Raw genomic sequence first — 25,999 nt, forward strand, 5'->3', positions numbered from 1 at the left:
GCACAAAAACTGACTAATCATTTGAAACAAAATCAAATATAGTTTATCTATATTAAAATTACTTTAATAGTATTCAAATTGCATCAAATCTTAGTGTCTTAAAGTGTGACACTGTTCTCAGACATTGGTTTTGTTATGAAATGAACGACCGGAAACAACAACCTTTATTTTGAAAGGCAGAGCCGACAGATTCCGGATTTTATCCGACGGACTTGACGCAGCTGCTGTAGTTGCGGTTCGGTTGTAGCTTCTTGTAACTTCATGTGCCCGAACTCCTGACCGCCGAGTCTCGGAAGACCATGAGACGGTTTCGGCGGAGGACAGCACGGAGACAGAATATGTTCAACCCGGGTTTTACCGAGAGAGTCCCAAAAAGTCGTCTGTTTATTGTTAATTGACGTCGAGTCCGACTTGTTGTAGGACCGACCAGCAGCCAACTTTGAGCCCGAGCGCCAGCCGTTGGTGGAGCAGATAGGCGGCAACCTATCTCGCCCTTCGAAGAAGACTCAAGAAAATCAGGTTTTACATGTTATAGACTGACTTTACGGTTTATCCCGGCATTATGATTAGGATTTGCCTACACAGAGCTCTCTGGCCGGCTGTACAGAAGTTACCGTCGGGACTGAAGCGTGCTCCGGAGGCGGCGGGGATTGCGAGGAGGCTCCCCCCGGGGACAGGGCGACACGCTCCGGGCTGCTGGATGGGCACACACGGGAGGAACGAGCCGCTGGAGCCGCTCAATTCCCCAACAAGGGCCAAGGAGTTCATCTACCGCTTACACCCGAATGAGAGGAAATGTTTACTCATAGAACTGCAGAGTTTCGAGTCCAAAGCCATTGCTCAAGGTAAGAAATTTTAAAAAAGAAAGATTGGGTCAAAGGTGGCAGCCTGAGATCGGAGAACTCGCAGGATGTTTGCTGGGAGACACACATTATGTTTTGTTACAAAACAGAGGCGAGCCCAAATGCAAACCATTGCTTTTTATTAAAGTAAATGAATCACAAACTTTAAACATTTCTTATTTAAGTCCCCCACATGAACAGGTTGAAATCTAATGGCTCTCTGTGGAAATTTAGTTGCATGCTGCTGTCTGTGTTTGGATTCAGTGGTTTAAAACTCCTGGTTTGTTAAATAACTCATGTGCATGTGACACATTTCCCTTGTTTGTAATACCAAATGGTTGCTGCAGTAACTAACGCAATATTGGAAAATGGTTAGTCACCTTCCTAAAACAAGCCCTGGGGTTTGCTTCAGACCATGAAACTGCAAAACTTGAGGTTGACTAAAACCAAACCTTTCAATAAAGCTGCAGAAGCAGCATCCATGTGACTGTGGCGGCAGGGATGAATATGTATGAGCACATTATTATACATGAAAGGTCCAGGTTGGGATTTTTCCAGTCTGGCTGAGAATAATGTGTCAGCATATGCCATCATGTGATGCATGTTTTGTGTATAAACTCAAAAATAAATGGCTGATTTAATCACTTCCAGTCATTTATGGTTAATTTACTAGTAAATAAAAAGGGTCACTCATTACCATGAAGCATTTGTGAGCTTTGCAGTTTGTCTCGGCTGGTCTTCTCCATGCAGGATCTCAGCCTTACTGTTTCATCTGTCAGTGCAAATGGAACTGCACGTAAAATGGTGAAAAGTGCTGGCATGTTGTTTTCAGTGTGTACTCGGCCACCAGACTTGATCTGTTTTAATGCTGTGTCCACTTTTAGTTGGTCTAAGATGGTCTTATTTGTTTGTCTCAAGCTTAAAGTGCAAAGTAAGTTAAACACCACATGAACCCATGGTAAATAAATAAAGCTCTTTAAAGAAACATTTTTAAAAAACATCACGTTTCTATTTGATTATGATTTAGAGGGCTGCAATGCGATTATAAAATGATAATCAAGGGATTTTGATTATTTGTGATCATTAGGTTTGTTAATAAACACCAGGAGGCAGCTGGTGAGCTTCTGATTGTTTATCCCAAACATTGTGAAACGGAACATAAATCTGCTAATTAAAATGACTCACTTTATGATTTATATACATTTCTTGTATAATTAAGAGTAAGCAATGAAATATGAAAAAAACGCTGTTGTTCCCATGTTGACCAACAGTTAGCATTGATTCTAACTTAACACTGAAATAACAATTAACTTTGTTTTTATCACTGGAAATTTATACACAAATCAGACACTTCAAAGTTATTTCTAAGGACAGGTGTGTTATGAAAGCGTTAAATATTAAGGACACATTCTTTGGGGTTCAGTGAAGGAAAGATAAAAAAACTAGTTGCTAAAAATAGATTATAACCACACCCCTACTTGTGACAGCATGCACTCATTTTTTTCAATTTGACTTTTAAAGAAAAAAGACTTTCTTGTGTGTTTTATTTTTTTTCCCCACATGGTTTGAGCAACAGTCTTCAGCTTTTATTCGGACAGAAAGAAAGCCAAAAAAAAAACATCCAGATGAAGCCAAACGCAAAATGTCTTGTTGCAACACTAAAATGGGAAAACCAGTTGTAGCTTGCGTTGTGGAAGGATCTCATTAAAATTATGTGTAAAGGAGACTTTTTATCTACTTTCTTAGAAATCCTTATATCTGCAGTAGCTTCGGTTTCAGATCCACATTGCAGTGGTTAGGATCATGAATTTTTATACTTGGCTGGCTCGCTCACAATCTGCATAGCATGGAGCACCTGTAGTGAACCCACCAGATTCTCTGCCCGGAGCGTCTCACGTTGGACTGACTGTCCTCTTTGTCTTAGCAGTGTCCCTTTGCCCACGATGTGAGCGTACCTGTTAAAACATTCAGGTTATACTGAAACGGTGAAGTTCTGACACACTGACGTGAATTAAAGAGGTTTAGTTGTGCCCTCTGACTGTCTCTTTATACTTTGTTGTGCATAAAGCTGCTCATTAGTACTGTGCAGTCAAGCTGCTTATTCTCTAAGATGATGTGTAAGCTGATTTTTTTTTTTTTTTTGGATAAGCTTTTTTTTGTTGTTTGGTAACTTATTATCCCACCAGACAACATCTCATTTATGCACCATAATGAATACATGTATATTAAAAATACATTGCAGCACAGTGTTGAAGAGTTCATTAGAGACGTGTTTTAATTACTGATGACCCAGTTTTGTGTCCATAATTCTCCATGCCCACTTTATCCTCTTAGTTGGGTCACAAATGAACCTAGCTTCCTGAGCTTTGGGGGGAATTTTCCAGGTGAAAGCCAAAAATGTTTGATAGTTTTGCTAAGTTGAAAAAACTCACTGATTAAAAAAATGTTTCCTAAATTCCAAGTTACTTCTCAAACTAGATTATTTACAAAATAAAACGGATCAAAACATTGCATTTATTTATTTATCTTGATTGATTTTCTTGTGAGAACAGTGGCAGGTCAATTTTCCAAATGCAATATTGTCCTCCTTCTCTTAAATCCTCAGAAAGCTAACTGAAAAGGTCACAAATGTGTTGACATTTTAATTCTTTATAAAGCAGTAAATGTCATCATGGCAGCAGAGAGATGAGCTCCATTTGAGAACATTTGACCCAAGCAGCTAATCTCCTCAGTATTTCAGGGATTCAGCATGGATTCCTTTATTATAGCCCTTTATTTCATATATTTTATAGATGGCTATTTGTTATAGTCCTGGAACAACAGCTATAAAGTGGAAATCTGAGCTCTGACCTCCATTTGAACAGTTGCCTTGAATTAGTTTTCATCAAATGCACTCCGGTTTTCAGGGCAACATTAATAAATAACAGCATTTAATTTCTGAAACATTAAACTCTGTTTTTAAGAGATTCTTCAAATTCGAAAATATTTGAAACAATCAAACCAATAATCATTTTAAAAAATGGAAATCAGTTCAAGCAATCTGCAGAAAAGCAAGACTCTTTAGAGGAAATTGGTGTGAAGGTAAATGAGATTTTTGATTATTGGTCTATGAATTATGCAGTCGCAGAGTCTCCCAGACTGTTTTCTTTGGTATTTTGCAGAATTAGTCACTAATGCAAGACGTCTTCTGCAGCACTGTCCAACATTTTAATTAGACAATGCAGTAAGTTTGGCTCTGAAAGTCTCTGCTGCTAATAAGGAGCTACATCCAGCCTTCCTTGTCAACTTTTACAACTAATGAGCAAAATGCCACCGAGGAGCAGCCAGAGGGTCAGAAACTATCAGTGCACAGCACCAAATCTTTTCTGACCCTGAACTGAACTGCATGCTTAGAAAGATATTAAATCTTAATCTGAAACATTTGGCTAATGCCGTTAACTGTGGAAGCTTGTCGCAGATCAGAACCTGTGAGGAACATCAGCTTGAAGTGTCTTTGTGTGGAGGTGGATGTGCCGCTCCTGTGTTTCGTGGTAAAAGTTGAAACCTTGTAATGAAAGTTTTCTCAGAATCCAGTGCCACTGTTGAAGATGTTTTTTTTTTCCCATCAGTATAATTCACCAGAATTATTGCAGTTTAAATGATCCCTCATTCCTGCTATAACTATAAGATTTAAAAGCACTGTCAGTGTTTACCACTGAAGCATCTTATTTTTGTTCCTGTTTCAGCTCGACAACATGTCCCACTGAGTCCAATTAAAAAAGCACCCTGAACGTGTGGATCTGCTCATATGCTGCTTGACACACGTGTAACGACCGCAGCACACGGCTGTAATGTTTATAAAACTGTGGTTGGTGCCCAGTACGATGGTTTAGATTAGGACACTCTGAGCAGTACTCACAGATGATTTGAGTTTTCTGTAATGAATCCTCTTTTTTTATGGCAGAATTGTTACTTAAAGGCACATTTACAGTTTCCTGGTAATGACTGTTTTCATAGTAAAAACATCACAGAATGAATGCGTGGCTCGTCCACATATTTAGTTGACAATCAATGGAATCGTTTCCCATAAATTTACACAAGTGCACACATTTAAAGCTATATATTTATTTTGGATTGTTCTGCTAACTCCTAAAATGCAGCTTTAATAAACCTTTGTTAGCTTCTTGTTTTTGCACAGGAGACTGTCTTGTTTTTTTAGATCCATGAAAGCATAAATCTAAACAAGCACAGCAAATATTTAATATACTTCTGACTTTAACCTCAGGTAACAGTAGATAGATAAAGGTTGGCATGAAAAGAAATGAAAGTGTTTTGTGGATCAATGACTTGTAATGGGCTACATTTATCATGATTGTTTAGCACCAAGCTGCACATCAGTCATGAGCTATAGATGTGAAAAAAGTAGGTTTCTAAAAACAGAAATCCACCTAAACTCACCTGTTTCAGCTCAGAAAAGGTCCCCATCAGGTGATGTTTGCACAGCAGCGTGAGGTAGAAGGCAGATCGGTATTTGGGTTGGTCGAGGAAGATGGCCGCCCGTCCTGGTTCTGGTTTCCTTTCCACTGTCACCAACAAGACTGCAACGACGTGAAGATTCAACACAATCTGCTGGCTTCCTTAGATAGATACCTTATAATGTATGTGAATGTTTTCGTACAGTGCCCTGAGAGGACTTTTGTTGGGACTGAATTAAACTGAATTATAAGTCAGTAGTGCATAGCTCTGGATATCGGTTTGTGGTTTCTTTTGGAAAAGAAACTGGGCTTTGAAAATGTGATACCATGCCAAAGCTTTGTAAGTTTAGTGTACTGTAAAAAGCTTTGGGAGCATAAAATATTTATTTATTTGAATTCAAACAGAGTTTAGCAATCATCCAACAATATAAATGTTAAAAATGCAAAGCTTTGACATTACTGTTTGTTAATGGACCCTTTTTAAAGGGCTGGAATAAAAGCACAGTATTACAGTATTAACAGTATTAAGTGACTCCAGGTTGGAATTTAATTCTAGTTCCCGTGTTATTACAGATAAGTTTGCAATGCAGACACAATGTGCTGTCTTCACAGTGAGAGAGATTTTTATTGCTCATACTCCAAATCATACAGAATTGATTTGAAGACAAAAGGAGCGTTGCCAGACAGGATTTGTGAGAAGAAAGATTTTAAGGGAAAATGGAGAGAGGCTGAAGACTGCATGCAGGTGGAGCAGGCAGGAGGTGTGGTGGGGAGGAAAGGAAAGGAGGATCTGTGACGAGGAGTTTGGGGTAAATATGGAGCAATTAGACTTTTATGAGCCTTTAAATATTGGCAGCAATTATAATCAATACATTACTTAGAGAGTTTCTTGGAAAACATTAAGAAACTCTCTGATAACCAGAAGCCTGGTGGGGAAGGGGGTGTTTCATTCAACCCCCCTGAAACCAAAGACAAGAAAACATGCAGCCTTTATTTTGGCCAAATGTCACAGAGTTGGCTTCCAGCAGCTTAGATTAAGGCAGTGTAGCACAAATTAGAAGACTGATTAGTGTCTGTTTCATCTCGTCTAATAAATCAGTAAATAAAATTAAATTCACTTTGATTTGACTCAAACCTAAAATGATTTCTCCATATTCTTGACTATGAGACAGCAATGCAGCTAAACAAATTTATTGTATCATTTTTTCAATGTGTTTAAAATGTTGATGCCTAAATGTGCAGCTGTCACATTACAAAAACACTGCAGGCAGTGACTGGCTGACTGGGTTTCTATCATTTATATCAATTATTACTAATTGAGCAAATCCTTCAGTTTTTGCTCAGTTCGACAAGCATGATATCATGAAAAGACTTTATTCAAATCAAATCCATTTTGTTTTCCTCTCAACAATGCACAGGTGTGAAAATAAATATGCAAACATCAAGAAAAACACTCTTCCTGATGGAAAATCTGCAGCTGCATAGAATAAATTAACCTTTTGGCTTTTACAGACATTTAAGTTTTCAAAAATAAGAAACCCAACAAAACATCAGGTGTTAGAACTGCTTTATTTAAACAAAACCTTTAGTCTGAGTGGGTTAATTAAATCAATTTAATGGTGTTTTCAAATGTTTGGTGTTAATTAGCCTGATTTGAATAAACAATTTTCTCACAGAGGGTTTGTATCCGTCCAGATGCTCTGCAGAGAAAATCAAAGTGTTTATATTAGAGAGAGCCGAGAGTCACGCAGCAGTCTTCATCACTAAGTGCAATGCCTTTAGTCCACAAGTCTAGCTTCATTAATTCCAAGCAAAGAAGTTACGCTAGTGAAAGTAATCTGAGCTCAGAGTGAGGTCACTTCTAATTAAGCCACACTAATTAATACTTGTACTGAAACAATGGCTTAAATCAGTATAATTTTAAATGTGTCACTCAGAGCAGGAAAGCCACTGAGATGCCACCTTCCAGCTCATTTCCTGCATCTTTTAGCTCATTGTCAGGATGTTTTTGGCCTATTGGTGTCCTGTCATCAGCGCCCAGTTTCAGGAGCCTCAGGCAGTTTTTCACACCGCCTGTCAGGCTGTCTGAAAAGGCTAGAGTGTTTACTGGAAAAAAATAAAAATAAATAAATAAATCCAGCTGAAAAGCCTGACATTTATCTCAGAAAATGGTCATGGAACCCATCCAGATTTGGTTTACAGGCCTGAGTTAAACTGGAGATTTTTCTAAAACCAAAACGGGTATTTCACAGTTACAGATCCTAAATTTAGTTTCAAAGTTGTTACTATTTTTTCTAGGACTTTTTATGTGTTCATTCAGTTTTAATCAGTTTTAATCAGATCAATATCATTAATGATTTATTTGAACCTTGTGTATAACATTGGTTTTACTAAAAACATTAAAAGTACCGAAGCTGTAACCTTACTATCCTTTCTGCTTCATCTCTGTAGGTACTGTAAATTATTTATGTTGATATTACACCAAAACCTCCTGCTATTGCAACGTGCTTTCAGTCTTTCACTCACTACAAGCTGTGCAGGTTGCCAACACGCCAGAACAAACCTGCCAATCTCATCTCACACCGGGGAAGTGATGCTGACTAGTGCAACAATCTCCTCCGAGGTTTGAGACGCATGTTTGAGGTGCTGAGTAGCACCTGGGAAGTTTGAGGAAGATTGACAAAAAGGTTGATGTTGGCACGTAAAGTAGATCTTCGCTAGAAAACTTCAGCTGCTTCATGAAATCATCGCCCTGAGCCTGCTGGGCCGACCGCAGCATGATACCCTTTGAACTGAGCTGAGAGTGCCGCCTCACACCCAGGGACTGAGATGAATTTGGGAAAGATGCTCCACAAAGCTGACAAGAGTGCAAACAGTCAAAGAAAGGGAGAATAATGGGGGGTTTATGTATAAAATATTTGGAAAGGAGGGGTAGGAGACCGTTGGAGAAAGCCAGCCATATAAGAAATAAAAAGTTAATGCTTCGATTAAATTCCAGTGTTTTTACCCCTGATTAGATTTCCAATCTTCAATTCAAGTTGGATTGGATTTCTCTCAGGCTGGAAGAAACAACTTGGTTTCAGTCCTAAAACAGTTTTTATGAAATCAAACCCAGTTTGAACCTCATTACTCTGTCTTCATTCTGTGAGGGATTCTGCAAAACCTCCCCCCTGAAAATGGTGTATTTGTATGTGTATTTAAATGTAAAAATAAAAATTAAGGACTTGTTGACAAATATTTATCTTATTTTAAATGTTGTCAGATCTGTTCCTGAAGTTGCTTTGAGTTTTATCTTCATCACTCTGTTTTTGCTCTGCTTCCCTGCAGACTGGTTTAACTGGTTTTGTTGAAAACATGTAGACCCCCACATCTTTTTACATTTTGACTTCTCTGTTTTACGATGACTGATGTCAAAACAGGAAGTCTGGCTGTACTTACGGTGTCTGCTTTGTGTTTGAAGCGAAGAAAGCAGCAGTTTTAAGGAAAATGGTTGCTGTGTTGGCAGGGGCTTGACTCAGGCTTTTGTTGTTTTTTTAACAGGCATCTGTAGTCTTCCTCTCTCTCAGCCAAGATAAACTAAAGTATTCTCCCTGTTGTTTGGCAGTGAGGAGCATCCCAGTAGAGCCTCCTTTTACTGGCCTTTTTCTTCTAGTCAGAGAGGATGTGCAGTACCACATTACAGACCTCTGAATAGGCACATGTGCAGGTCTACAATGCTATTAAACTTTAAAGTAGTAATCATCCTAGAAAGGTTTGGAAATATCGTCTTTATTTTGACATAAATACAAACTAAAATAACAACAACTGTGCATACATGAATCAAAGTTAAACAAATGAGACAAATATTTGGTTATTAACTGAGAAAAACATGATTTAATATCACAGTTCAGTTTGTGACAAGAGTATTAAAGCTTTTGTTTGAAACAATTTTACTTTCTTATACAATAACTGTGGCTAAACGTATGTAACTGCTGGAAAATGGACTTAATGGTTTGGGATGATTAAATTTATCTGACTATCAGTCTAAAATCCAAAGAGGTTTATCTGTTACAGTTGTAAAAGTAATTTGCATTCAGAGTGTTGTTAAAGCTGAATATTCAGTGGGAGATTTAATTAGACCGGCTTGTATTTCTCTGTCAACATTTGTCACATCATGAAAGCCACACTTGTGTCTACAGATGGATCTGAAGACATGATTTAAACACTCGGAGTGTTTCAGGCATAAAACCATCCATGTGATGGCTGACGAGCTGCCAGACGGTTTGCTGGAAGAGGAGGAGGACTTGGCTGGTTGTGGGTCTTACTTCTGCTTCTGTATTTGTGACATTAAGAAATCTGACAGGATTGTCCGCTTCCTGCATTTGCTGCAATCATCTTTAATGAGGTTTCAAACCTGTGCTGGTAGCAGGGGAGCAAACAGTTTTTATTTAAGTGAAATAAATGTGCTGCTAGAAAATCATCTGGGCTGAACTGCTGATAGAGATGCAGGATTTTCTGATGATTCCTAAGTTTTTTATTAAAAAATAAGTGTGTGCGACCTCAAAGAAATCTTATAATTTGACTTTTTTTCTGATTGAGTAGCTCACTTAACAATAAAAATCAATAAATGTGGTTTTGGTTTGTTTGTATCCTGATTTGTTTACATTCAGTTTTTAGTAATCGTTTGCTTTGACCCAACCGTCACTGACTAAATAATAATGATTCAACTAAACTGTGACAGATGTTTCTAAGTATTTTATAGATTTTATTTAGTCTTTTTTTGCTTTTATTTTAAGACACTGTTTATTAGAAAGTCACTTCCTTATGTTTTCATTTGACAAATAACCAAAGAAAATGTCATATATAATATAATTGTCTCAAAATGATCTCGGTGTTCCTACTTATGTAACCCTTTTCTCTGTATGCCTAAAGTTGTGGAAAATATGTAGTTTTTCTTAAACTTTGGACACCTGGAAAACCTGGAAAAATATCTTAGAAGATCCACAATTTTCAATGACGTGCATGAGGATCGCTGCTTGTTTTATTTATTTATTTTTTTAATGTAAAAAGGTTTAGTTTAAAATTTCCCAGCTTAATTATTGAAATATAAGCCATTAGTGGGTTTGGGTTTAGTTTCTTTTTTTTCTAAGACTGTAAGTTTCTGCATCTTGTTGATAAGTTTTCAGTTAACTGCAGAGACGCTGCAAGAACACAAATTATTATTTTTTTGAGAAATGCAAATGTTCAAATGTTTTTCCCACAGTTGAGTGGATTTAATTAGTGCTGAAAGCCTTCAGTGCTTCAGATTGTAGTTTACAATGAGAAACTTTGCAGCAGTGATTTAATAAACTATTGTAATTTTGGCGTTAACATCTGCTTGTGCCTGAAAGCATCAGGCAGATTATAATTGCTAATTTCATGTTTTATCACAGCTGAAAAGAAAACAATCAGTTCTCATCAAATGTTATTTATTAAAATATTACTTGTTAATGTCAGAGAAGCCTGGTTGTTGATGTGTTCCTCAGGTTTGCAGTTTGTTGCAGGAATCTGTCAGCAGACAGATGATGCGGCATTGGCAGAAGTCTAAATGTGTACACACTCAGTCAGCTTGTTTTTGAATTAATTACAGAGCCATTTGAACGGTGTTTGAGTCGCGGTGCTGTCGCTATAAGATCTTCTGCACTGAGAGCGATGACTCCTCTGACTCCAGATCTGCCGCTCTGGGTTTCCTGTGTTGTGATGTTTATTCTTGTCCGTCAGACCTATTTCTGGACTTTTCTCCTGAGACTCAGTGTTTGTATTCACACTGCAGTCATTAGGAAGTCAGATTCAGAAAGGGTGAAAGTAGGTTATCCCCATGAGGTGACTTGATATTTTCAGCACGCCATTCAATATTAATATTGTTCTTTTTAATGATCCATTTCACCCTCGTGAAGCGTATTTGTACGGTAGATTTCCTGCGACAGTTGTCAGAGTACATTCGGTCTGATTAGAAAAATAAAAACAATAAAGAATTGTAACAGATCATAAAGCCTGCTGTTCCAGCAGGTAACAGGCGAGATATGAGGCAGGCTGTGGACAGGTTTCCAGTCCATCACAAAGACGCACAGCCAAGAAAGCACACACCCACACCTAAAGGTCAATGAGTTACAAATGAACCTGCTGTGCATGTGTTTAGACTGTGGGAGAATACCTGCAGAAAACATGCAATACACAGAAAGAACAAAGAAACAGCACACATAAAAACCCTCCATTTGGGATCCAAACCTGAGACCTTCTGTCCTGTGAGGCAACAGCACTAACCACCATACCACTGCGCAGACTTACCTCGTACAACTTATAATGATCTGTAATCACAACAGATTTACAGCCTAAATGAACACTTTTTCCTTCATTTGCGGAGTATTAATAACAGTTTATTCCTCAGTAACTTCAGCAGCAGCAGGTTTTTAAAAGAAAACTTGCAGGTTATTCTGTTAATTGCTAAACTGCAAGTTGGGCAAGCAGTGGCGGGCTGAAACTGTGTTTAATAACAACCGTAAAGAAATAATGATTCTCTTTGAGCTGTATAGATATGTGGGTTTAATTTACTTTTCAGACAGATGGGTTTGGAAGATGACCGCATCAGCAGCAGTGGATGTTCTCATAATTACACGGGCCAATGGCTGTGATTGATGTGTTATTGGTTCATTGTCCAAGTTCAAGATTTAAGATCTGCTCTTGCTTGAATTTTCCAGCCCTGGTAAAAAGAATAAAAAAAACCTTAATGGCTTAAAAAAGACTTCAGGAATTAATTACAGATTTTTGATTAGTCGGATTTATAGACTAAACTGTTGTCTTTGTAAAGAATGAGGCAGATCTATGCTTGTTTTAGTTTATTTTTGTGGAAAACATTTTATACATTTATATAAAGATGCTTGCTAAATTTGAATCATATATGTTATGTATGTATAACCTTTTGATTTGTTGATACGCTTGAAGAACATGTTTCCATTCAGTTGGAATGACAGATCTTTTTTTGTAGGCAGTATTTTAAACAAACAAATAATTTTCTGTTATGGCATCTCTCATGTTGTCGGTATAAAGTTTAACATCCGTTTGTATGTCACAAGTCTTTTTGTTTCAAAAGACAAACTTTAAACATTAAGAAGTCTAAAAATTAAAACAGGTTGAGCCTGAAAAGTGTAAAAAAGCTTTGATAACTGGTGAAGTTTCCTGTTGGTATTCCTTCTCAGCCTCATCCAGGCCGTGTTCATTGTAAAAATTCCTCCTGAGACGCAGTCCGTCTGTTTGTCCTTGAGCTGCTGTTTGTTGCTAAGGAGATGCTGGTGCACGCCGTGGAGAGGCGTTGGGTTCTTAAAATACGAGTTTTACTTACATTTTCTTTACTCCGTTTATTCTTTTATGTGCTTGTTGCTTGTTTGTTTGTTGCGAAGCTGTACCGGTCAGTGAATGGAAAGGAATTTGTTGCCTGGCAACCTGAGGTTACTGAGGTGTCCGTCAGGTTGCAGCGGCCAGCGTCGGATCCCTGTACGTCTCTGACGACGCAAATCTCTAAGAGGAAGGAGGTGGGAAGCTGTAGGAAGCAGGTGTGTTGAATGAAAAGAGTATTCACAGCATCAGGTGAAAACAAAGAATTACAGCTCTTAGAGGAAGTTAATTAAGCTGTTTAAATAATAAATTAAAAGAAAAGAAAACTCCACAGGTGAACATAAGTACAGAAAAAAATAATTGGGAAAATGTCCTTTGGTTCTAGCTCTTCCTGTTTTGACAGCATAAATTATCAGAGGCCAGGACTTCACTAATACCAAAATCAACTTCCTTTTACAGTATTGTGATGAATATAATCAGAGATTGCAGCCATGTAAACTGACCCCCTTTCCTTTTATTTTCATTATGAATTAATGACGGAGGTACAGCCTATTTACTGGCAGAGTCGTTGATATTCATTTCCTGATGAGCTCTTTGGTTTGTGACAAGATGCATTACCATCCTGAACAATGAATCTTTCTCCAGAACACCTACTTTCCAAATAAAAAGTGAAGCATGAAAAAGTGTTCAGAATTTTAATATCCGTCTGAGCATTTATTGTAGAAGAAATGATCTCATATTTCCCCATCTTTTACCTGACATGCACTTCCATATCATAAATCACTTATTTTCACATCTTAGACCAGTAAAAGTCCTCATCTCCTGGTCTGATGCAGACGTGATATTCACAGCTCAGTTACAGGAATGGAACAGCTGGTTATGTTCAGCTTTTCTGTCTGTAATTCCCATTTATTTCCACCACCTTCTTAATTTGCTCCCCAGCATTGACTCCTGTTTCTGCCTCTTATTTGTTTCTTTTGTTGTGCTTTTAAAGACATATTGGTTTTCACTTCCTTCAGATGCTTTAGTGTCTTCCTCGCTCTGCCTATATGTTCTACTTTTACACTCTTCCCTTTTTGTTCTTGTTCCAGACTTTAGCCAAAGCCGATTAAGAGCAACAAATGTTTTTGTTTGCTCCAGTCTGTTTAGCATTTTGTTATTATTTGTTTCTTTTCTAACTGCAACAACTCTCTACAGGCACTCCATATTAACCAAAGACTGGTTTGAAAGAATGCGCAAAAAAAATGCAGTTTTTATTTTTTCTAATAAACAGTTCTTGAAGTGAAATAAAGACCAGTATAACAATTAATACACTAAATTCACAATGATCATCTGTTAAAAAAAAGTTTGGTTTCTATATTTTTGTGTAAAGCAGTCAAGTGATCATCCTCCAAGATCAATTATTTCATATTTTTCCTGCTGGAATTTTAGCTCACTAACAGTTTTTTTCCTGTATTTGATCATTTTGCATATTAACACAGCTGAAGCTGATCTACAGTACTGTGTTCATATTGTTTCTCTAAGATTAGTCAAATTAAAGTTGCTTTGACCCACTTCTCTACTGAACCGTTAAATCAGATGTTTTATTGTTCGTGTCAGCTGTTCACAGTCCAGACTGTCAGACAGAGAAAATAAATGAATTAAAAGAAGACAGAGTGGATTTGAACACCAAGTCCATGTCATTTAAACCCTTTGTGAATGGTCTGTAATTGTTCCTGTTTTATAAGGTTAATGAAGGCAGTATTTAGAGCTGAAGTTTAATTTATGTGTTGGTCAATGAAAAACAGATATTTATAACTTGGTCTTTCAAAAATGCACCCAGCTTCTTTTTCCTGAAATAGATCTCGACCTTTGCACACCGAGTGGTTGTTAAAAAGTGTTGGATTTTATCGACTCTGCTGGAGTCTGTCTGTTCTGAAAGTCAAGCCTGACTTCTGACTTGTTAATGCAGCTGCACACGCATCACTTCCGTCTGAACTCTTGGCCTCTGGCTTTCTGTTGCTCAAAACTTGGCATTAAAGAGGGTGAAACTTGCATGAAACAAACACACACACAGAGGTCAGAAAAAGACTGACTCAGCTGAGTGATCTTTAGCTGCAGCTGATATTAGTCTCCAGCTCTGAACACTCTCAGCTGCATCGACGCTCCTGTCATGAGACGGGTCAATATCACCTCAGGGGGGGGCCTGACACAAACCTGACTCCCAAATCAGAGCATGAATTAACACTTTATTTAAATCTGTATACATTTAGACAAATTAAGGACATCTTTGGTGGGGGGTTGGAAGTCTGGAAAGGAGGCATGGCATCTTGTTTCATGTGATGTTCAAATTAAATGCTTATTATCCTGAATGTAGTCAGTGTTTGACACAGTAGAAAACTGATTCAACTATCCCACACCTTACACCTGATCCTAGTTAAAAAAAAAAGCCTTTAAAGCAACAGTTTTTTTCATTTTAATAAACCTCTATTAGCTTAATTTCTTTCATCTCTGTCATCTTTTCTCTTCGGTTTACATCTGAGAGAATCAACAAGAAGAGTTGATGGAAAAATATATATTTGAAACAGAGAATCCAGCAAAGTCCTTGAGCTGAATCAGATGCACTCAGGGCAGCGCTGAAGATGCTGTAATCAGACTTTAAATTTATGTCTCTAATGTCGAGTGTTTATAAGAAGACGGTTCACATCTCTTGATTGTCTTCCAGCCTCCAAAAACCAGACAAGTTGCCTTAAGGGGGTGTTGTATTTAACTGGAATGGCACATCAACTCATTTATTCAGAAAACTCATTACAAAGATTGCCCACCTGTTGTTTGTAGTTAATTATTGTTAGTTCACACATCATTATAACTCCCAGCTTCCATTTAACTGTCAAAGTAAAGACACAAATTGTAAGTAATTTAAAGCAGCTTTTTAGCATCAGAGGTCACTCTCAGAATACCATCGTAGACTCGGAGGAACAAACCGTGTCTGTGTGTTGCTGCCGTTGCTTGGATCCAAACGTCAGCAGTTAATGAGAAAACCTCTGATGTGTTTTTGATGTTTTCTTTTTTCCCTCAGAGACGCTGGAGCCCACACCGCCGACTGCAGCCCAGATCAGATATGGTGAGAAATGAAATCTGGCACACAGATCTGTGTGCATGCAAACACAAACCCCTATGTGTCCTCTTTCTTCTGGAAGAAAGCCACAAACTGAAATGTCTTCCTCAACCCTGGGATGAAGCTATAGTACATATCGGCTGTTTGTTGATTGATTTTTCTGTTTTGACAATAAATATCAGGTTGCTTTGAGTAAGCTGAAAAGCATAACCCTGATTCAGGACGTGTCCTCGTAATCAGGCTGAACATCCGCTAACAGAGTTGTTTCTAAATGTAAAATATATCTGCAGAAAACAGCAAAGTCCGTCTGAGGTGAGGGGAAAATACTGATCCTCTGTCTGCTGAAACACGAGTACACACTTTCTCTTTTATGCACAAAGTATTTCAAGACACGTAATGTTTTTCATATAAATTATGCATTAACTGAATGGTTACACATTTAAGAAATATGCAAACAATGTTTTATATATTAAACATAAAACCTAATTATGGCCCATAAATGGTTTCAAAACTCTTATAATAACCAAAAACAGATAATTAGTCTGAGTAATATTGTTTTTATTATTTATTTATACTACTGTACTACAATGTAAAACTACCCTTACATTCTACTAATAGTAGAAGGCAAAGTAATACTGAATTATGTTGAATTCCTGCAGTAACTGCAAGGGGAAGTATTTTTACAATATTAAGAAATGTTAAAAATTTAAAAAAGGGGAAAAATAAAGTAAATGCAGATAAATGTTGCATTTTGTCTTAAACATTAGCCTCAAATACTACATCCCTACCAAAATTTTTTAAATAAGTACAAGATACTTTTACTACAAGTACCATATATAGGCAAAAGCACTTTCTTAGTTACAAACTAAAAGAATAATATTAAAATAATTGCTACATTGTACAACTTTGAGGGGTGTCGTGTTATTTAGAAGCAGAAAATATCAGTAAATCTGTTTTTTGCTGCTCTTTTCTCTGAGCTCATATGCAGGTATGTGAGGCTCAGTGTGAGCAGACATCCAGGCTAAAACTGGACCAAATCTAGCCTAAAAGGGAGTATTTTGTAATTGTCAGCCACAGCTTGTTTAAAAGGAAATAAAGTGAATATCTGCTCAGGTCTCCTGCGTCAGAGCACATTAAAGTTTCCATTACACCAATCAGTCATGTGTGACCAGATGTTACTCTGATTTCTTCAATGTGAATCCAGTAAAACTGACTTTGTTTTGAAACTAAATGCTTGAGTTATCAGCTTTTCAGCTGAAAACACTGGAAACAGGAGTAAACTACTTCAATAAAAAAGGATCATTTTATTTAGTTTCAAGCTTGATAGCCTTAATATTATAACTGAGCGCTTATATTTTAGAAAATACAAATTTAAATGTGTCTTTAATATGTTCTCCTCTTGTTAATTTACTTTCTCCTGTTGGTTTTCAGTTTTATTCCACAACGCCATCCCTTTTGTTGGATTTGGTTTTCTGGATAACGCCATCATGATAGCAGCGGTAAGTGTGCTTATTAAAACCATTTTTTAAAGAAATCACTAGGTTTAAAAATATATAAAGATATCCTGCGGGTGTCTAATTTTCCTATGATGACAGTGAGTCAGGAGGAAACTTTGACCTCAATCTCCTTTTTCTTCTTCAGGGAACTCAGATTGAGCTCTCCATCGGAGTCACTCTGGGGATCTCCACCATGGCTGGTAAGAACCCATCAGACAGCCTGGAGAAAAGTCACATTATTATTATTTAAATTGACTTTGTTATCTTCTTGGCTACATCCTAATGTTCAAATATTTAAGTAATCAGCAGAGTTTGAATTGGGTAATCAGAAGTCATTTATCAATCACTTCCCACCCATTTCTTAACCTTTCAATTCTCTGACACTTAAATTGATGTGATAGGAAAGAAAGGAAGTGTCCAATGTTAAAATGATTACTTTCTGCAATTCCAGGCCACATGACCTTTTTTATATCCTTCTAAATGAAATATTTTTGATGTTTTAGACAAATGAAGGTGTAAGAACACCACTTTGGATCATTTTGTTTCTTTAACAGACACCAGTTGAAGTTTAATTCTGATATTTTCTGTCAGTAGCGACACGTGTGTGTGTCGACCTGTCATCTGTGTTTGGAAGTAAACAGTTCAACAAAATGCAGGGTTAAACAACGCTGGACAAATATTACCTGAAACAGGTTGGACTTTATTGTCTCCTGTTAGGATCATTCCTGTCTCAGTAGTTGTCTTTACAAATCATTCTGAGACAATTATAATAATTCAGATTTACACATTAACAAATATAATCCATTAGTTTAATAAATAAGCTGCACAGTTCAGTGTTTCCTGCAGTTTGTACATGATAAACAGGACACGTCTGAATAAGTTGACAGTGTTTTTTCTAATATAACAACTGGTTTCTGCCTAGCAGGTACAAACCCAGAATAATGTGATTGCTCCTCTGAATGCTCGACTCACTCTGTCATATTCATGAAACACTTCATTTTCACCTTCTGAATTCAGTCATTAAATCACTTGGTTTTGATTGCATTTAGATTTGCTTTGCGCCGGTGGTCCGGGGTTCTGTGACACACATTTTAAAGATCAGGCACATTTATCATGTCCCGTTGTGTCTCTGCAACAAATTCAGTGCACTGCAGGTTTAATAGATGCTGCATGTCTTTACAACCAGGTTTGTTACTCTGACAAATGCAGGATCACAAGCCGGAGGTAATGTTTTATTAGCATCGCATTTTATTCTATTAGGAACAGCTGAAAAGCTCAGGGTTGGTTTGTTATTCTAAGTTGAAGCTCAGTTGTTGTCTTATGATGAGAAACATCCACCTCTTTACACTCGCATGTTGTGGCAATAATGGCAAAAGTGACAAAAGTCTATACATTTAAAGATAAATTATGATAATTGTGTTTAATCTGCTTGTAATAGTTGATATCAAAGTAATTCTAATGAATCTAAATGTTTCTGTAAATAATTGATTTGTCAATAAACTGATAGGTTCTCCTAAAATGAACTGAAAGAAGCTGTTATTGTTAGTTAAACATATTTCTATGGCAAAAACATTCAAACTAAATACAACCCAATAAATAGCAAATGTTGCTTTTTTGTGACCAGATTTTCTTTTATTTCTGTCACTTTCTCCTGTTAAACACCATGTTTAATAAGGAAAGTTAAAGCAGTGCAGTGTGTAATTTAAAAAAAAGTGTCAAACAAAGAGACATTTATTTATTTATTTTTGTAAATTTGGCAGTTAACGAAGCTGTAACAATATGGTTCACTGTAGTTTGGTTTCCACAGATTGTCACTTTTACTCCTATTATTTTGTCCATGTGCACATTGTGCTTTCTTTTTCTGTTTTTGGTGGAAAAAACATGTGGTGTTTGCTATTTTCAGACATTTTATTCTGAAATTTCTTCCAGGAGGACTTAACTCAATGTTGCAAGATTTCCATCATATCGTTCACAGCACAAAATGTGCCTCTTGGATTTTTAAATGAGAAAATGTTGCCGTCTGTCGTTAAAAACAAAACAAAACAGAACTTTTCACTGAAGATCTGTGGACTGGAAGCAGAGTAATACATCTCTGTATCACTTCCTCCATCACTGCTCGAAGCAGACGTTTGTCTCTCTGCTTTAGTTCAGGTTCAGGTGATGAGGATGAGACCAGCAGCATAAATCTGCCCTGAAACGCCTCTCTCCTCTTTTCTTTACACTAGATCTTGTTAGACTTTATTGCGACACAGCCGAGCGTCATAATGGCGCCTTTTCTGGGTCTCGGTTTGGGTCTTTATTACGCTGTGAAAACCATAAAGGCACTGGGGCTTGCTTCTCCCTCTCTTCACGACTAGATTATCCCGTTTCCATGGATACTTGGCTCCCATTTCCTCTGCAAAGTGCAAATCAGAGGCTGAAGGCGGGCTTCAGATCAATTGCTCTTCTCTGATGCCTTTATTCATCCTTCCATTGTTTTATTTTTGTTTTGTCACAACCCTGCCAGTTGACTGATCCGATTTTGTTTCTTATTTTATTTGAGGAGGGACTTTTCCAGGTTCGGCTGTGTCACTGGCTCCTGTTCCATCACCGCTCTTTTCTCTGTCATACCCTATTTGTCTCCACGGTTCTGGTGAAATGAGGTGGGACCGCATTACCATCTCACCTCATCGCCGTCAGGAAGTTTCTCTTTGAAGGGAATTCAAACTGAAGCTGTCCATCTGGAGTTTTAGGTCCTCGATAAAAATGAGTGCATTTAACTCCAAGCATTCTGGCTTCAGATGCCTCCAGAGATTCTCTAAAGCAAACAAACTTGCTACCTTTGTGTTTTAAAGAGCAAACATTTCTTCTGCCAGCCACCCATTGGGAAAGCTCATGCAGTTATTTATAGCTGCCATGTATTGTTGATGTTGAGCATTAGGAGGAATTGTTTGAACGCTGACTCTGCTGACAGTAGAGAGAAGCCGACTGTCGGCTCGGTCATTTTCCAAAAGCTTTCTTTGATCTATAAACCTTTCACACCTTTTGTTTTACTCCTACAGGCTCTCATTGTTTGTTAAAATGAAACTAAAACTTTATTTTATTGTCAGTTTGAATAAGGTCTCTGCAGATTTTCAGATACGTTCACGTCATCCTGTGGAACAGCAGTTTCTGAAGGAGGCTGAAGCTTCAGCGTCAGGCAATTTTTCCTTCCTAGATTTTAATCTCTCATTCAATTTTCTCCCACTGATCCAACGCCGGGGCAGCAGCAGGGCAGCTAAGACTTATTTCCTGCAGCTCAATTGCTGTTCAGGAATTTGCAGACACTTCTTTTAGCAAAAACATAAATATAAGCATGAAGAAGGTTTTAGGAGTCGAGCAAAATTTAAAGGATTTGTTTAAGTGACTTATCTTTTCTCTTTTATTTAGTTCTGTCTGGTATATTTTACTTGTACCGGAGTGCAGAGTTTTGGCTTCTGCTGCTTGAGGATAATAATATAAAAAGAAATGATCTGGATTTCAGAATAATAATTAAAAGTCAAACCTGAGATTGTGGGATGAATTCAGTCTGAATTACCAGGAGGAACAAAGAAACCCTCGAAGCTTTTAAAAGCTCTAAAAAGAGTGAAAAGTCCAGCTAAAGATTAATTTGTTGCCCTTAGGTGTAGCAGACACTGAAAACATAAAGTTTTTGAGTGTAGAAATGTCTGACACCTGTTCTGGTGTTTAAATTTAGCTCTTAATCTGTGTGCAGAGCTTCTTACTGTCCTGAATCTGAAAGTTTCTTTGGGTAAAACTGACATTAATCATTCAGCATGTTGGTGCAGAAACACTGCAGGATCCCAGATCAGATATGATGCTGTGAATGAAAGTGTTTCTGGTCTTTGTGTGTCTGCAGCTGCGGCTCTGGGGAACCTGGTGTCAGATCTGGCAGGTCTCGGGTAAGCAGCACTTTGAAACGGGGACAGTGTCAGCTCTGATGACTTTCAGTGCAGTTAGAACAGATCAAGTTTGATTATTGTGTTTCTAAATTAATGAGCACAATTCCCTACATTCTTCTCCCTGATAAACAGCATCTTGAAGGAGTTTGGTAAAAAAGAAAAATACTCATTTTATTGCTGTTTTGTTGCTGTGCTCAACAGTTCCTCACAGTTGCTCATTTCCCTAATGAACAACTTTGTGTTTGTTATTATCCTTATAAGGTTTTCTTCATAATAACAAACTTTATTCATGTTTTTAATATTTATATTTTTAATAAAGTTCATTTATTAATTTGACAGATCTTGTATTGCTAATAAATGTCTTAACAAAGTGTGTTTAGTCCAAGTGTTAGGCTTGTGTTTTATTATTTTTAGCTCCATGTCTGGTTCATTCTGGCTCTTTGAGTTTTACAAAAAGTTAAACTTTTTGTAATTTAGTTTTTTTGAATTTGCTGCCACAAACACATTTAGTAAAACTAGTAGTAAAGTGGTCCAGTTGGTAGAGTTAAAGTTTCATATCATGTATTATTGGTTTAAACCTTTTCCAAAGATTATAATTAAAATGAAAGATTAGAAATGAGTATCATCCACTGACGTCAGCGCGGCGTGTTTCTGCAGTCTCGCAGGTTACGTCGAGGCTCTGGCTTCCAAACTGGGGATGCAGGTTCCAGATCTGACGCCCAAACAGGTGGACATGTGGCAGACCAGGCTCAGCTCTCACATGGTGAGATTTCACACCGATTTCTGGAGGAATTCAAGAGATTCAGCCTCCAAATATATATTAAAAAACCAAACGTTAATTGAATCAAGTGTCAGCAACATCAGGCTCCTGTTAGATCTGTCAGAAACAACCAACACCTCCCTCCTGTCAATGATCTATTTCACCTGAGGTAACACTGCATGTTGTCCTTAAACACATATCCTCTTTAAAACCTAACTGTTAACCTACTTGTCTCAGGTTGGTTAAGGCGGATATGATGACGGAGACGATTTAACGGGTTCTCCTCCTCCTGCAGGGTAAAGGCATCGGAGTGTCCATCGGCTGTATTCTAGGGATGTTCCCGCTTCTTTTCCTGAGTGATGATGACGATAAGGAGAAGGAGAAGGAGAAGGATCAGGATGGTACAGAAGCACAGCCCTGCAGTGACACAGCATCTCACTCCTCCTAACAAGCCACTGCATCCATCACACGTCAAACTGGATGCTGCTCATGTCCACGTCACAGAAAAGGATTTACTGACACGTGTTTCTCTGTCATTCTGCTCAGGCGGTATTCACAGCTGGTTTGAAGCCGAAGGTGGCGTGTCATCCACAGATTCAGTTTCAGTTCCACAGGTTCTGTTTATTTGTAGTTGATGGATGAGCGGTGCATCGTCTCACTCCTGTTCCTTATTGATTTCTCCATCGACCGCGCAGTGATAGATTGTCTGCATAAAAAGAAAACCTCACACTCTTTTGTTGCTGTTGCTCCAGCGACATGGTGGTGATAAGGTATATCGTTAAGCTTTAGCTGTTGGATTAAGATCTTATTATAATAAAATACGATAAATCAGCCTGAGCTGCTTTGATCTGACTAAAACTTTTCCTCTTGAGGGTTTCCTCTCTTCAGTTTTTAACTTCACAAGCAGGGCAACTTGTGTGTAAATGTCCTGGTAGTGCATGGAAATATGCTAATGTAAACACATGAATAGCTGTGCGTCTTGTAGACTCTGTTGTCAGTTTGAGAATATTGTCTGGAGCTTCCAGAGTTGACTGGTCTGTGCCGGATGGCCTTAATTTGCATAAAACAGCTCAACTCTAAGCAGCTCACCTAAAGGCAGACGAAATGAGTTTTTTCTTATGAAGGCCAGAAATGGAACAGGTTGAAAATGGCCGAACCTGTGGAAACGTACTGCACCTGTCCAGTGATGTGCTCCCAGTGAACAGGAGGAATGTTTTGATCAATATGTTGGATTAGAAGCAGGTCAGCCAACCGTGACTGAGACGTCCCGAGGTTTTCAGTTCCCTGGTTGTAGCAGCAGCTGCGGCGTCTTCATATTCCTCCATGGTCATTTCTAAAGCACGCACAGGCAGAATAAAAGTGACCATTATCAGCCAATTATCTCTGCCGTGGAGTTAGTCACATATAAACACCAAAACAGCTTGAAATGCTCCGACTATGTGATGCCAACAGTAAAGGTTTTGGCAGCAGATTGTCTTCTTTTAGTTCCTCCTCTCTGTTAGAAGACAGGTCCAGCTGAGTCCCACACAGTGGACTATTCTAATTTTAAACTGACTACAGAAATAAAGCCTTAAAGTGCAGGCAGAGGACGGATTTGTTTTCTGTATTTGCAGCTTTAAGTTGTGCATATTTTTAGTTTCTCTAAATGAAATGTTTCGAGTGAATGCCGTCTAAGCAGCTTCATAAAACGGGAGACGTTCACCTCCTTCCTCTCTGTAATGATCGCTGCGCCTCGTTGCAGTGGAGGGGATCCAGAACAGCAACTCGTTCTAAAAACTGCAGGTTGTTTCCTGTTGTGGCAGCAGAAACACATCAGTAGGTTCTGAATGACAGGCAGCAGCAGGTGCAATTATGTTGTTTCTATTTATGCCTTTAAAAAAAAGAAAAGCACATTTTTTTGTGTGTGTTTAGTAAACACTTTATACAGTTGAAGACTTCATCTCAAACACTATTTATTTATGGCTCAACCTTCATCCTGAGTGACAAACTGAAGTCGCTGCGGATGATTCTTTAAACTTCCACAGGATCAGTGTCATCCACTACCTCCAGGATTAATCTTGCTGTTTTTGCATGAAAAACTAATGTAGCTGTATAATCTGACTTAATAATCTTTCTATCAGATGTTTTTTAATTAAATGTTTAATGATCCTCGGATGTTTTTATGGCTCGATAGAAGGTCGGAGGCGTTATTTTCAGATTTGGCTGTTTGAGTTTGAAGGTGGTTCTATCTCTGCTTTTCTTCTTTCTTTGTTTTTCCTCTCCTTTCATTTGTGTTTAGCGCCTTTCTTTCACACATGCTCCTGACTTTAGTCCAACCATCTGTGTAATTCAGTGTTTGTTTTATCAGACGTGAAGCTCCAGATGGTTAAGATGATGCAGTCAGAAAACATTTATGCAATGAGAAGACAGCCCAGACGTTCCTGTCTGTCTGTCTGTCTGTCTGTCTGTCCGTCCGTCAGCGTATCTTCCACATCCACGCATCTGCCAGATGCTTATTATAACCACCTCCCTCTTTATTTATGGATCGTGTTTCTCACATTCTGGTTAAATGTCTGAATGAGGGCTGCAGCCTAGAAGTATTTTATTACTTTTATTTGATCAAATGTCAGTGATGGTGCTTATCACCAAATCTCGAACAGTAGCAGAAAATGATGACATTTTGAAGGCCGAGAGCCGAGATTTTGTTCTTCTTCCTCGATGATGATTTGATTAGAGAAAAGAAAAGCTCAGTCTGTTAAGTGGAGCAAAAATTATTGCTCAGAGAGTAGAATATTCAGATGTTGATGCAGCTGTAGATTTTAGGATTTCATTCTTTCAGCTGATGTATTCAATCAGTCTGAAATGTTTAATTATTATAAAATGAATCAAATGTATTTTGATCTGTGGAGACGTTGAATTCTGCTCAGTTAAAAATCTGTTCCAGTTGTAACCATAACATCGATTATCAGGACATATCTGCCGCTCTCAGACATCAAAGGTTCAACTTCCTGTTAAATCTGGAACCGTGAAGGATGAGAAATAATCTTGGATGAAACTCCTGGATTTCTTCTCTCTGTTAAAGAAAGTCTCAGCATCCGAAGTGGAACAGTTTAATTTAAAACCTTGTGAAGTTTGAACTTTGCCAAAACTAAGTAGAGATGTTGTAATAACTTATACATTCTTTTACCTGCTTTTATTTAACAGATCGTGTGTGTTTAGTCTGATAAGCGCAAGTTAAAAATCACAAGGATTTAAGGGCTAAAAGAAGTTTTCAGCTGATCTGAATTTAATGAACCTTAGAAGGAATTTAATCAGATTAATTGTAAAATCCAGGAGTGTTTCTCTTTGTCTTGTTGGGAGAGACTTGTTGAAGGAAAATGAGTAAATGTATCAACTGATTGTGGTAAAACTCTGAAAGGAGTTCAAAATAAAAGCATGCTGTTTGTCAGCATGAATAACCTGAACTTGTTTTTTTTCATCATGTTTACATAGTTTTTTTTGTTTTCTTGCTTTGAGGATGAATTCAAAAAAAAAAAAAAATATATATATATATATATATATATATATATATATATATATAGCCTAGTTTTGTTCTCTGAAGAAAAATGTTTTGAAGCATTTGAAACAGAATTTGTCATTCTAGTATTTTTGTCAAAGGAATGCAGTGTTTTGCTGCCACCTTGTGGACAGTCTGGAACAGCAGCTGCCTCAACATGTTTGTACTAAAATATCTGTACTGTCTGAACACAGTGTTTGCATTTTGCAGCATCATGTGCAACATAATAAATATGAGAATGTTGACTTGTGGTTCTGCAGATGATCCTGTCTTTAAACGTCTTCTCAGTCATTTCAGATGAGGCAGTAACTCCTGAAACGAGCTGCTGGGAACCCCTTTGATCCGATAAGGTCAGATCCCACAGAGCAGAACGATCACAACAAACCCTAATGTACTTTAAAAACATTATGTTTAAATGATTCTTCTGGGTTTGAAACAAAATCTCATCTCAGAGATGAACGATCACCTCTCACATTCATTAACTTTCAGGATCATGGGCATGCTGACAGTTTTATGATTTATAAAAGAGCCATACATATAAAGGT

The 25,999-nt window shown here is 37.8% G+C and overlaps 1 protein-coding gene across 1 annotated transcript; it reads left to right on the forward strand.

The window, feature by feature from the left end:
* Positions 1 to 191: 191 nt before the first annotated feature.
* tmem65 (transmembrane protein 65) lies at positions 192 to 25,699 on the forward strand. The gene is made up of 7 exons (XM_017433846.3): positions 192 to 845; positions 15,705 to 15,749; positions 17,175 to 17,242; positions 17,385 to 17,439; positions 21,117 to 21,159; positions 21,817 to 21,922; positions 22,215 to 25,699. Exons 1-7 carry the CDS (start codon positions 563 to 565, stop codon positions 22,365 to 22,367), a joined length of 753 nt encoding a protein of 250 aa, XP_017289335.1. The 5' UTR covers positions 192 to 562; the 3' UTR covers positions 22,368 to 25,699.
* The last annotated feature ends 300 nt before the right edge of the window (positions 25,700 to 25,999 follow it).

This window comes from Kryptolebias marmoratus, linkage group LG5 (assembly GCF_001649575.2).
Source record: "Kryptolebias marmoratus isolate JLee-2015 linkage group LG5, ASM164957v2, whole genome shotgun sequence".
Taxonomy (NCBI): Eukaryota; Metazoa; Chordata; class Actinopteri; order Cyprinodontiformes; family Rivulidae; genus Kryptolebias; species Kryptolebias marmoratus.

Excerpts from the sequence above, each read along its gene's own strand:
- tmem65 (XM_017433846.3), top strand. The coding sequence starts at position 563 with ATGATTAGGATTTGCCTACACAGAGCTCTCTGGCCGGCTGTACAGAAG. Across the intron at positions 21,160-21,816 it reads TCAGATCTGGCAGGTCTCGG|TCTCGCAGGTTACGTCGAGG; the intron begins GTAAGCAGCACT and ends GTGTTTCTGCAG. Across the intron at positions 21,923-22,214 it reads CCAGGCTCAGCTCTCACATG|GGTAAAGGCATCGGAGTGTC; the intron begins GTGAGATTTCAC and ends CTCCTCCTGCAG.